This window comes from Falco punctatus (assembly GCF_963210335.1).
Source record: "Falco punctatus genome assembly, chromosome: 10".
In the NCBI taxonomy this organism is placed as follows: domain Eukaryota; kingdom Metazoa; phylum Chordata; class Aves; order Falconiformes; family Falconidae; genus Falco; species Falco punctatus.
In genome coordinates, this window is record NC_137590.1 from 9,537,629 (window position 1) to 9,550,023 (window position 12,395).

A 12,395-nucleotide genomic window follows, 5' to 3' on the forward strand; every position below is an offset into this window, starting at 1 on the left:
AAGTTAGAGTTTTTCTATCTCTGTCTCACAAATGGGGTCAGTTCACTCATCCATGCACTAGCCCTTTCTGTTTGTATTCTGGAGTGCTGTCTTTTCTAGGTATGAAAGCATGGATTTTGTTGCATAAATTGCCTCAAAGCCAGTTGTAAACATTTATATATAAAAAGGTATTAAGGTATACTTAAAACATGTTCTAAGCCCTGGGTACAGAGCTAGCAATGTGAACCACACAAACCCTGGAAGCATTTTTGTTTCTTCCTTAGACGTCAGATCCTGGTCTCTGTGTGAGCAGACCAACCCCTCATCTCCTGAAGCAAAAAATCTTGTACTTACAAGGGGCAAGAGCCTAATCAGATTCCCAACTGGAAAGCTGCTCGAGCTTAACACCAGGCAGAGGGTAGATACAGGTCTGGCATGGCCAACAGGGAGAAAGACTGTGCTTTCTAGGTACTCTTAAAGGTGTTTATTGCTTTGCAGACCTCCCTGGGAATGCAAATACAGTGTGATTGATGGATGCACACAATTCAACAGAACAAATGCTTTCAGCAGACAGGTGGCCCAACAGGAACCTCCGAAGATCCTATTATACAGACGCAACAGTGCAATTATGATATTTTTAGGCATATATTCTGCAGGAGCGGGGATCCACAGAAATTCCTCTGCAGTCCCCCCACTTTGGCGGGGGCAGATGCAGCAGGTGGAGGAGGCTGAGGGGGCCCGAAAGGGTGTGGACCAGGTTGTGGAACACCAAAGTGTGGTGCCTGCTCACACAAACAGCAAGCCTTCAAAGCAATACTTCAGCCCCAACAGGTCACATGCAACCAGGTCTTTTTCTATGCGTGACCCATTAAATGACCATTCTATGTGTGACCCATTAATGACTTTGTGGCCATTTTGCAGCTGCCAACAGGCCCCATCCCAGCATTCCCACCAAAGAAAAGCCAGGCAGGGTGACAGCAGCGATCACAAACCTACTGTCCCTGAGCACAGATGCAGTCCAGGTATGGCCCTCAGCACTGCCTCAGTTTCCCTCCATTCCCTAAAATGTGGGGGGAAGTGTGACAGCTCTTGCAGTACCCCTCCCCACCCTGGGGACAGGGACAGGTGACTTCAGGCTGGGTGGTCAGCTGGACGTGGACACTGAAATGGGCCTGGCCATGGAGCTGCCCTGGCCCCGGTTCCAATGGGGCCCTCTCAGAGATGGCCCCTCAGAGATGCTCCATCAGAGACGCCCCATCAGAGATGCCCTCTCAGAGACGCCTCCTCAGAGATGCCCCTCAGAGATGCCCCCCAGAGATGCCCCTCAGGGACACCCCCTCAGAGATGTCCCTCTGAGACTTCACAAGACAACCAGCAGACAGGGCAGGCCAGAAAACTACCAGGCTCTGGGGTGTTTTTTAGGCAAGGGTCAATGCTTACACCAAATAATTAATAGCTGCTAAAGTGCAATTACCTGTTTTGTGTGTCCTGGTAATTAGCTGCTGGTTACGCACACAATTAATGGGCAGGCTGTTTAATACTGGAAATCACATTGTTCTAACCGGGCTGCGCACTGTAACAGTCAGCGCAGGGCAGTTTTGCCAGGAGTTGCCCTTAAAAACCTTCTTGAAACGTGGTGAAGTTAATCATCTGGCCAGCTTCCAGAGAAGAACAGTTGCTCTCAGATACACTTCCATGGGAGATAATGTGCTTTCAGTTTTTTTCCTCAGAAAACCTGTGGCGCCCCACCTGTGGCGGCGGGCTGGGCCCGCTGAGGGCTCATCCTGGGGACAGCAGGACACGCGTGGCAGGGCCCGAGCCTCACCTGCGAGTGGGCTCGCTTACGGCAGGGTGGTGGTGGCATAAACATCTGCCCCTTGGAGGGAAGCATTTCTTACACAAAAAGTAGCAATTTTACTCCATTCCCTGTGATTTTTGTGTTTATGAGATTGCATTAACTTCTTAAAATTCTTCCAAAATGCCTACATGATACACACGTAAGAGCCTTGAAGCAGTCTGGCCTGCTTCAGTTCCCCTCAAAAGACCCTATGCATAAAACCTGAGCTTTGACAAGAGTCTAAATGCAATGCATTGCTTTAGCTGCTCTTTTCCTTTATCTTGGATTGCCGCCTCTTCCAAAGCTTTGATTTCCAAATAACTTGTTAAGCTTTACTGGGCCTGAACATAAAAGCTGTATTTTTATATTTCTTACACGGCACTGGAATGCGGAAGCTCAACTTAACTGTGGATGCACCTCCTAAGACCTTTCTTCCTCTTGGGGCTCCATGTGTTGTTGCTTTATGAGAAGGCTGAGTCGCTTCTTCAGGGCTCGTGTTGTTCCTGTTATCAGAGAGGAATCGAGCAAAACGGGGAGTTTCTACGTGGGAGGCAGTGCCAACACTAACCATTATTTCATCTGCAATAATAGCTCAGTGGCATAAGGGGCATCCACAGCCAAACTTACTGTTTTTCTTGTTTTTCTGCCAAGAGGATTTCCTGATTCCTGAAATTAGTCCCATTGCCAAGTGATATGGTCAGATCACGTGGTCAGCGGTCCTAATTGCCTTGGAAATACAGGATTCAATCAACGCAGACCTGCTCCTAACACATGGACTAAGGAAGAGTTATTCCCTTCCACAGGCGGCCTGATGTACCCATAATACAATATTAATGTCCAAGCTGTCTATAATAAAATAATATATATATAGTCTATAATTAATTAATTACACAGAGCATATTTTTATTTGAAAATTGCTGAAATACTATCCTAATACGGAGGCAATTACAGCAGTATGAAGTCAGCAAATAGCATGATAGCTTATTCCTCCTTTCTGAGAACACTCACTATGCTGACATCTGGCACTTTCATACCAGCGTGTAACCATGGTGGTTGTCTCACTGTATGTAGCTTTACATGCATTGACTTAATTAAAACTGTATACTCTTGCAGTGGAGACAAAGCCAAAGCCTAAGACCTTTTTGTGGAGCAAAGCTGGATATTACAAACCCAGTTCTTCTCTCATCCTACCAAAAATGGGGATGCACAGAAGTCACTGGTCCTACACAGATGTAGTAGGTTGTTACGAATCAGATTTGAAAACTGTAAGCAGTCACTCTGATTGATACCGCTTTATACGGCATGAAAGGCCCATTGTGCTAGGGAGGAGAGCAGAAAGTACTATTACAACTAAAGGACCTTTTGTCTGTGCTCTCTGTGCATAGAACCAGTGGCAAGTCTTGGTCATCTGCCACAAGTCCACAGGTTTGCAGAGGCCAGTGCAAAAATACCACCCACCTATGCAGTGGCTCGTATCAAGAAACAAGGCTCTTATACCTTGGTCTTCTAGCACTAGTTAGAAATGTAATTCTGCAGATTTTACAGAATTCTCGCTTGGTTTCCAGTTTTAATCTCTACTCAAATAAAGAATGACAGCTATTCAGTCCGCAGGCAGGATTTTGTTGTGTTGATTTATGCCTTAATGTCACATCAATTATCAGAAAACAGAGATGTAAGTAACAAACTTTGTTTTAAGATTAAAGCGGCAAGTGATTTCTTTGAAAGGATAAGTATTCGTTTATTTAATCATAAGGAGGTCAAAATATACAGTACTGTATCATTCAGATGCTAGTGTGGATTAAAACTGTCCAGGTTAGCCCGGGGCTGAATAAACAGAAATCTTAATTTTCTGTAAAATTTATTAACTACAGTTATTACACAAGTCTTGTGAAGCAGGTAGGTGCCTGGACAGCCTTGATTTTGGTTTTTATTAGGATTAATTAAAAGTATGGATATAAACAAATAGCTGATGAAACCACTAAGTTTCCTATCATCTGAAAAACATTAATAACAGGATCGTAGGTACAGCCTTGGAGTTAGGACTGCGGTGGGGACGCGAGTGCCCCCTTGTGTTCCTATTAGAACCTTAAATCGTTTTTAATTTGTTATCCCACCTCACCAAGACAAGAGAGAAGTTGTCTCAATCATGTAAAGCCTTTGCATTTTAGCGTTTTAATTTACATTAATAACCAATATGAAGCATAACTTTATAACCACTGATTCTGTTATACTGCAGACTTTTTGCTAATTTCAGCTCTATTGAAAACCACAGAAGGTGACTTGGTTGTTTTTACATTTAACTATAACATTTATCAAAGGAGATTTTCTTTTTTTCCTGGCTGCTTTAAAGCTCTCTAAAGCTGAGGATTTGTTGCTCATGCCTTGCTGCACAAACTGCATTCCTTTGTCACATGCATTTTTTTCTGCCATTTATTTAATTCACTGCTGCTTTCTCACCTTACATACTCTGCCCTCTATAGACTTAAAACCATCCACATGACCTTTCTTTAAGTATACTACACATTGCTTGATGATCTTTAGAGTTGCTTTCTAACATCTAATGAACAAACCTTGTAAATGATATACCTTAAATGATACACCAATGTTTGCTTTAGCCTCAGGCATTTGATGACAGCCACGTAAAGGAAAATAATGAGTCATCTCTACTGCAAGGGAGCTTACAGAGAGCTGCTGATCCTTCAGCAACCAAGTGTATTCATTACTTGGATTTCCCAGCAGGTAGGATAGACACTGGATCTGTTTGCACTTCAGCATCAGACATCCTTTTGGAACCCTGTGGAACAAAATAGAGAAATTTATAAAAATTTTCAAATATTTCAGAACAGTTCAAGTCTGGAATTATGTCTTAGAGTTTTGCTACCAGATATTTCCCACTCATTTCACCTTTCTGCTTTTCTTAATTTGCCCTTTATTTATATGCATAAGCATATAAGCACCATCTGTATCATGATAATCCCAGAAAGCTACTGCTTGTGACTTTGCCTAAATGTGTTGGTTATTTTCATATAATTTTCCTGGTCAGCACGGAAAGCAATTGTCTTTAGAAATTGGACCAATGTACCAGAGACATGTTGCTGTGTACTTGCACTGTAGTTTTGGCATAGCTTTCTCTAAAATTTTCTTGGCCTAAATGGTTCACTGAAACCATGCTGAGTCCTTCAAGCATGATTAACAGTGTATTATAGCCAGCCTTGGTCTGCTCTAAGTTAAAGGAACATTAAATACTTTTATGCATGACAGGTATTTGACAATGTTAGAGTGATAAAGCTTTTTTACACTACAAATTCAATTCTGGTTTTGGAACCAGTTCAAGACACTAATCCGACTTAGATGAAGGAAATGCATAGATCTAGCCACACCAATTAAATTTTTTACTAGTAATTGATAAAACCTTGGCTTTAGTTTAAGATGCCTTGACCTAATTCTACTGGCCTTGAAACCATCGAAACTTCAGTACATGACAGCAAAACGGATCCACAACACCGTTTCAGAGGTCACTGTTAATGTAGGATGCCAATCCTATTTGTAGCCAGATGCCTAAGTCATTACATGCTAAACAGAAAAAAGAGCATGATAAAACTAAAGGTGACTGCTATGTGCTTTCCCCACAATAGGAACTGTGCAGAATCATATACAAATTCTCCTTTCACACAGTATGTTTTGCACTGGAAACCTGACTCATCACTTCAGGTCACCACAGGACTATTCTGTGTCAGACCTGGAGAGTGAAAGATCTCAACTTCCTCATCCTTTTCAGAGAAGTAATAACAGTGGGGTTTTTATACTGATTAGTCTCCACCTCATTGATATTCTTTTAACTTTTCACCTTTGAAAATCTAAGTATTAAAAAAAAAAGCAGCCAAAAATCACAACAGACTAAAAGAATCCCCTGTCTTTAACTGTAATCTTGTGCAGCTCAGCTGGCTGCAATGGGTTTGTTTCTGCTTACACCGATGTTGAGTTTGGAAGACACTCTAGAGCAGAATAAAATTTTTTGGCCACATATACGTAGCAGCAAATGGAAACCACATAAAACAATGTAATAGCTCCTAATATCTATTAGACAATACCAAACAAGCTAGTAATTCCAAATTTATCCAACAATGCTAAAAACCTACACATCTGTTAAAAGACTTCCCACATTACAAGAGTAATGGAGTCTGTCAATGGTAGCTCTTCTGTCTGATGCATGAAGATATTAAGCCATTTTCAGACTGATGGAAACGAGGATGATACTACTTGCCATTCTTCCTATAAATGGGTGGAGAGAGGAGTAAAGGAGGGGAAGTCATTTGAGATAATCCCCATTTTGACTCATTTAGCACATTTGCAGAAGTGTCATACATTATTTGCTTATACTACAAGTGTCCCTGCTGCACCCATCAAGGTGGTTGCTGATTAAAGCAGGAAGCGTTGAGGAGACTGGCTGATGATTCTTGTTAAACTGGAATTTCCAAGCCTTGTGTGAAACAAGGAACTTTGTTCCTGCCCTTTTAACGGACAAATTCCAGCTCTGCCCTCAGATTCAGAAGCACAGGTACCGCTGGCTCACATCTTGCTTTCAGTTACTTTGCACACCCCTTTCAGTGCAGTGGAAGCTGGCTGTATTTGTGACAGCTAAGCTGGAACATATTATTTTGTGCAGAGCACTTTAAAGTGCACACAGAGGAATGTCATGGATTTGGAGTGTATTTTTTTTCCACCTTGTGCTCAGGAGAAATCTGTGTCAGTATACTAGATACTCTGATCAGAATAGGTCAGAATAGTTTCCACATGCTAAGCACTCCTAGTTTCTGACAACTTAAGTATGAGTTATTCCAGCTCAGAAAACAATGTCATTAATCTTTTTTTTTACCCCCCTTTCTAATCTAATCTTTCTAAGACTCACTAAATACCTTTGCATTTTATACAGCTTATAAATTAATCTCTTTTACCATAGGGACAACCACTGGACCTTATTGTCCATGCTAAAACCCCTCAGCCGGGCTGCAACACTGTTTGCTTGCATAAGCGGCTCCATTTGTATCAAAAGTTTCAGCATTTGTTAGTCCAACCGGGAGCAGATGCTTGAACTGTAGTGTTCTCATCAGCTGCATTCCTGCACTATGACTTCCTCTTACTCTGTGCCCTTTCCCAGAGGAATCCACAGATTTAGGAGAGAGCGGTGTTAAAATAGCTGCTATTGAAATAGCTCACCAGAATTTAGGAGGCGCTGGGTGGGTACAGGTTATGTGAGCAAGTAAGGTCTGCTGGATCCCTTGTTAAGTATCTCCTGCTTCCATTTTATCAGCATAAAGCTTTATAGTTTTGCTGAGTTGTTCCCAGATATTTGAGCTGTTATCTTGAAATGAAAATTCTGGCATTGATTTGTGTGTGATCTAATACTTTTAGATTAATGATTACCCTTCCTAGGACTTAGTATGATCACCTAGGAGATGTGCAGATTATTTTTTTAAAAGCATAGCAGAACTGGGTTACTTAGATGTGGGTAATCTTTTTTTGGGATATTAAAAAAGATACAGTAATTTTCTGTGAGATATTTTCCATACACAGACCTCATTTGTTGTGGTTTGATTTTTCCCCTCCCAGTTCAAAAGCACAAGAAACTGACTATATCAGCTATACTGTTATAAAAACTTTTTTTTTTTTTTTAGCGCCATCTTCTGTTAATGGGAGAGGGAAGCTGTAGGAATACTGTTGACCTTTATAATTGCAACAGAAGATAAGGGACTATACAGACAAACTGTCTGGCATACTACTCGAGCAAGCAAAAATATCTCACAGAACATCTCTACTTCCTCTACATTTATTCTGCATTTTTTTTCCCCAAACGGTCTTTTTACCTCTTCACAATCTCCTCTCTTGATCAAAAAGCTTTTTCTTGCCCTTTGAATCAGAGACACCTTTCCTGCTTCTTTCTGTGTCTCATGAACTTGCACTCGAAAGCATGTCTCCTTGCTAGCTTGCACTTCCTGTTTCTCCCTTTGTGGAATAATTCTAAATTTGTATCTATTGTTAAATTCTACGAGAGATTTTTGGATACAGCTTGGATGAATGACACCATACAAATAAAGTACAGTTGTCAACAGACAAACCCTTTTTCACACAGTGGCTACAGTGAGAACTTCGACAAAGGAGGACTGTCAGTGCTTAAATTCAACAAACCTCCAGACCAGAGAAACAAATCCCATTTATCTCCAGAAATAATAGAGGCAGTTAACATTTGCCCCATTTCTAGATAACCTATGCTGGAAATATGTGGCTGTCTTCCTCCCCTGCAGTTGACATAAGAGATCTGTTACCATCATCTGAGTGGTTTAAGTAACAGAACTCCTGATTTCACTGCTGGGGGGAGGTTGCCAATACTCACAGCAGGATATGACACCTACACACCATGCTTCTGAGCGTGGATCAGATGCTATGCACATGAACTCATGTTGTGCACAGTGGAAATTTCATACAAAATTTGGAGGCAAAGGGTGTGAGGAAAGAAATGTGCACATAAGCATGCATGTGTTTGATAACTTCAATTAGCTAGTATAATTCATAGGTAGATATAAAACAATATCCTCACTTTCTCACATTCTGTTAAGCAAAAAGATTTCTCCTCTTGACTTCACTGGGAGCAAAGATGAATGGAAGCCAGCACAAGATGGTGGTTGCTCCAGGTGAGCTCCTGGACTTCCTTGCTCCATTGAAACTACAGGAAAGTCCCACTGATTCAGTGAGGACCAGGATTTTACCCCAGAACAATGGGGGGAAACAGAAAGCAGAAGTGGCTGAACTTTTGCTAATCAATATTACAGAAAGTTATTTTCCTTTTGTTCTTAATTCCCCTTCTAAATATGTAATTATTTTGGTAATGCAAATCACCTTCTGTAGTATACACAGTAATTCTGTGAAATGTGTGCAAATTAAACACTTCTTATGATGTGGAAAAACATCTGCCTCTGAATGAGTCATACTGGCCTGCATGGCAGCCCTCATTTTATAACCCAGTGTCCTAACAGGGCTAATTTTCAAATCTGTGTTACCATTTCAATCTGTATTGCTTGCCTTTCCTTCTTTCAGACCTGGAGGATTGCCTAGCTCTTTTTCTTTCCTGACAGCCTTAGAAGTAGGTTAGGGAGGAAGGAAAAAAAGCTGTATGTCTCTCAGGGGAGCCAGATTCACTAGGAATCATTGAAGGTAACAGTCAAATCTGTTTAGCTTCTTCACATCACTTGAAATTTGTGATGAAGCTCAGTTTACACACAAGGTTTCTAAAAGATGCTAAAAATGACCCCATAGCTCTGTGGATTTATTGCTGTTGTGGCAATGTGAGGAAAGAGGAGCAAACTGCATCCTTCCAGTTTGTTCGTAAAAAGCAATCAAAATCTGCCCTCATGCCAGCACTTGAGAGGCAGTCCCAGGTCTAATCTGTGCTTTTGTTTTTACCTTGGCACCAAATACAGACGAGGGGGAAAAAAAAAAGTTTCCACTTATTTAATACTCTGAGGAACCACTAGTTGCATGATTAACACCAAACCTTACAGAAACTCAGATTTTGCGCATACTGAATTTTTTCATTTACACGTTTCAGCTTTCAGTGAAGGGGGCATAGCAAATTTAGGGTAAGATTTAAGAAAAAAAGCAGGGAAAAACCCCCACTTTTTTTTTAATGTGCTTAACTAGTCTATAACTGGTCTCTAACATGAGCTGCTTATCTTGTGACCACTATGCTGGTTCCCACCCACCCAGTGGTCTACCTTAATTTTTTCCTTGCAGGGGTTTCCTGCCTTGCAGGGATGTCCCAGCTGCTCTGAAGCAGCAGCTAAGCCACCGTTGTGGCCAGCAGGTTACTCACTGGCACCATGTCCACTTTTCCTTAACAAACACACCATAATTTGTGGGTGGTTCAGTACCTGCTATAGGAACAGTTGAGTCATCCCCATAGCCAAGGCATGAACCTCAAAAACGGGGGTGTGGGAACAATTATAGATCTCCCATAGTAAACCATACCTGCCTGTGAATCAGTACCCTGAGGCCCAAGTTTTCCAAAAACTTGCGGCTGTTTGGCTTTAGTCCTGCAAGCTGCTTGTGAAGTTGCACTCCATCGGAGCACAAATATCGCACGGTTACAGCTTGCAGGCTAGGTGGTTCAATCAGCTGAAAAATGACTAAAAAGATAAGATCAAGTTGACGTACAAGGCCCTTAAAAAACCCTCCAAGTGACTGCCTCTTCTCTGTCTTCTTGAAGGAGGGTTCCTTGGAAGCATCTCCTCCGTTCTGGATGGAGTCGGTCTCGGCTGCTTGCTGCTCCCTGGAGTCTGGCTGCTCCCTGGTTTCCTGTTTGCTGCCTTTCTGCTTGCTCTGCTCCACTGTAGACTTCTTGTCTTTTGAACTCTCTTTGCTCTTTTGGCCCACAGGTTCACTTTCAGCTGGGGCAACTGGCCTCTCTGTGGAGTTTAATGTCTAAAGCAGTTTCAAACAATGGTTATTTTTAGTGTGAAATGTAAACATTTTGGAAGGCAATCCATAAATATATTAGAAAATGAAAGGCCACCTGGCAGGGAGAAATCCTGCCGTCCAACGAGTTTTCATTTACAGAGTTTGGGATGAACTCCTGCAGCCTTGACTTAGGGAAGGACTCCCAGTGAGCCAACAGAATTACTTACATGAGCAAAGACTGCAAGATCAAACCATCCCTGCATAGACTTACTTTATTTATGTATATTGTCTATGCTGAGACTGTTTTAGGAGGCAGACAATGTGCGTGGTAAGATGCAGAGTCACAAGCATGCACTGCCAACTAAGGCTCTCCCAGCTTTTGCATCCAAAGCTGTGAAAGCACCCAAAAAGTGCAAGAAAAAGATCCGAGAGAGAAACGAAGTAAAAGACACCATAAAGCAAAGGATAAAACCAACTCTGCCATGAAACTGCACCACTCCACCAAGAATTAACATGGGGTTTGGCTATGGAAGGCCATAGTGTCATAGAAAATTTCATATACAAGCACAAAAGAAGAGATAGCAAAGATTCCAAAGACAAATACAACAACAGAGCACCTATTTATAGTAAAGAAAAAGATTTCGAAACTCAGAGAAGTACCGGATATGTTTGAAGTTCACAGGATAAAAACCGTATCTGGCAAACAAAGGATAATGAAATTGTCACAGTTTGGAGAGTAGCAAATGGCTAGATAAGTTTTTGCTTGGAATTCAGTTTGCAAATAGGATTGTCTTTTTTCTTATGCAAAAAATCATATTGTCTTATTTATTAACATAATAATTAAAACAGCACACAAATTTACCATCTTGAAAAGCTGGAAATCTTACATCTGCCCACAGGGCAGAGCCCAAAGCTTAATGCTGAGTAATTTTTCCAGCTTTGGGGATTTTACCATTAGTTTTGAAATATCTGGTGTTCTTCTAAAGGCCTAGGGTTATACACTTACATGACAAGCTTAAATTAAAAATAAAAACATTTTTAGACATTATGATTTTAGAGAAAAACCTGAAAGCAGAAACTCCAGAGAAACAGAATGCAAATACATCTCTCATATCTATTTAAAAACCCCTCAGACCCTCTAATTTTGGGGAAACAAGAATGAGAGGGAGTAGCAATAATACCTCTGGCCTTTTTACCTTGGTTTACCTTTTTTCCCCACCCAATCTTACACCCCCCCCCCATGTAAATTATAGAACCTACAACCATTTAATACATTTAGTCTTGACCAGTAAGCTTCAGTCCTCTGCAAAATATGTGCTTGTATTTAACTATTTCCTTTGCCAAAGGACAGGCATGTGTGGGTGCATGCTTGCTTACATCTGGATTTGTCTGCTTTTAGTCTTAAAAAAATACAGCTGTGAAGCTAGTCTTTGCTCTAGTTCTGCAGGAGATACATGAAGACAGCCCGTGAAACCTGGAGATGCTGGTGATCAGTAGCCCCATGCTCACGGGCAGGCACCATCGGGTGTCAATAGTTTATTAAAGCAAATTCAATAATGTCAGAGTACAGGAGAACTGCCTGGGGCTGCACAAACACGGCACGCTACCTGCAGCTTGTTCACCTGCCTTGAGGAGAAGGACCTGCTTGGATGCACTTCTGGGTGCCCAAGTGATGCAGGAGCTCTCCCAGCACAAGGACAAACACAACTTCATAGACCCAAATTTAATTCTGTCTTTCTCTTTCTGAATAACTTTATGAGACAGGAAGCTCTCAGTTGCTGGCCCCATCGGTTAGTTTGAGAAGATCCTTCTTACTCTTATTTGTCTTCGCTCGCCTTTGAAATGTTTCTCTTTGGTACAATTGCAAATGTGCACATTCAGTTCAGAAATAACCACAGCACCCAAAATACAGATATGAGACTGGATACGTCTGAACTCAAAGGTGCCAGAACAACTTCTAACCCTTATTAACACTCTGAAATCTGTGGGTTTACTCTGCAGGTATAAAATTAGAGTTGAGTCTTCCTCACCACACGTACTTGACTGTGTAGGTGCCTGATAGTTACAGCATTGCAGCCAAATCTGAACTGGGTGCGACATTATTATTTCTGTGAGCAGGTTTGGGCCT

The 12,395-nt window shown here is 41.5% G+C and overlaps 1 protein-coding gene across 2 annotated transcripts in view; it reads right to left on the reverse strand.

The window, feature by feature from the left end:
* Nucleotides 1–886: 886 nt before the first annotated feature.
* Nucleotides 887–12,395, reverse strand: part of BCAS1 (brain enriched myelin associated protein 1) — a 72,519-nt gene continuing 61,010 nt past the window's right edge. For both annotated transcript variants that reach the window (XM_080405244.1, XM_080405243.1), the window contains 2 exons: nucleotides 10,025–10,291; nucleotides 887–4,610 (listed from right to left, as the gene is read on the reverse strand). In XM_080405244.1, the coding sequence (XP_080261370.1) occupies nucleotides 4,536–4,610; nucleotides 10,025–10,291 (342 nt within the window). In that variant the 3' untranslated portion in view covers nucleotides 887–4,535. The remainder of the gene's footprint in view (nucleotides 4,611–10,024; nucleotides 10,292–12,395) is intronic.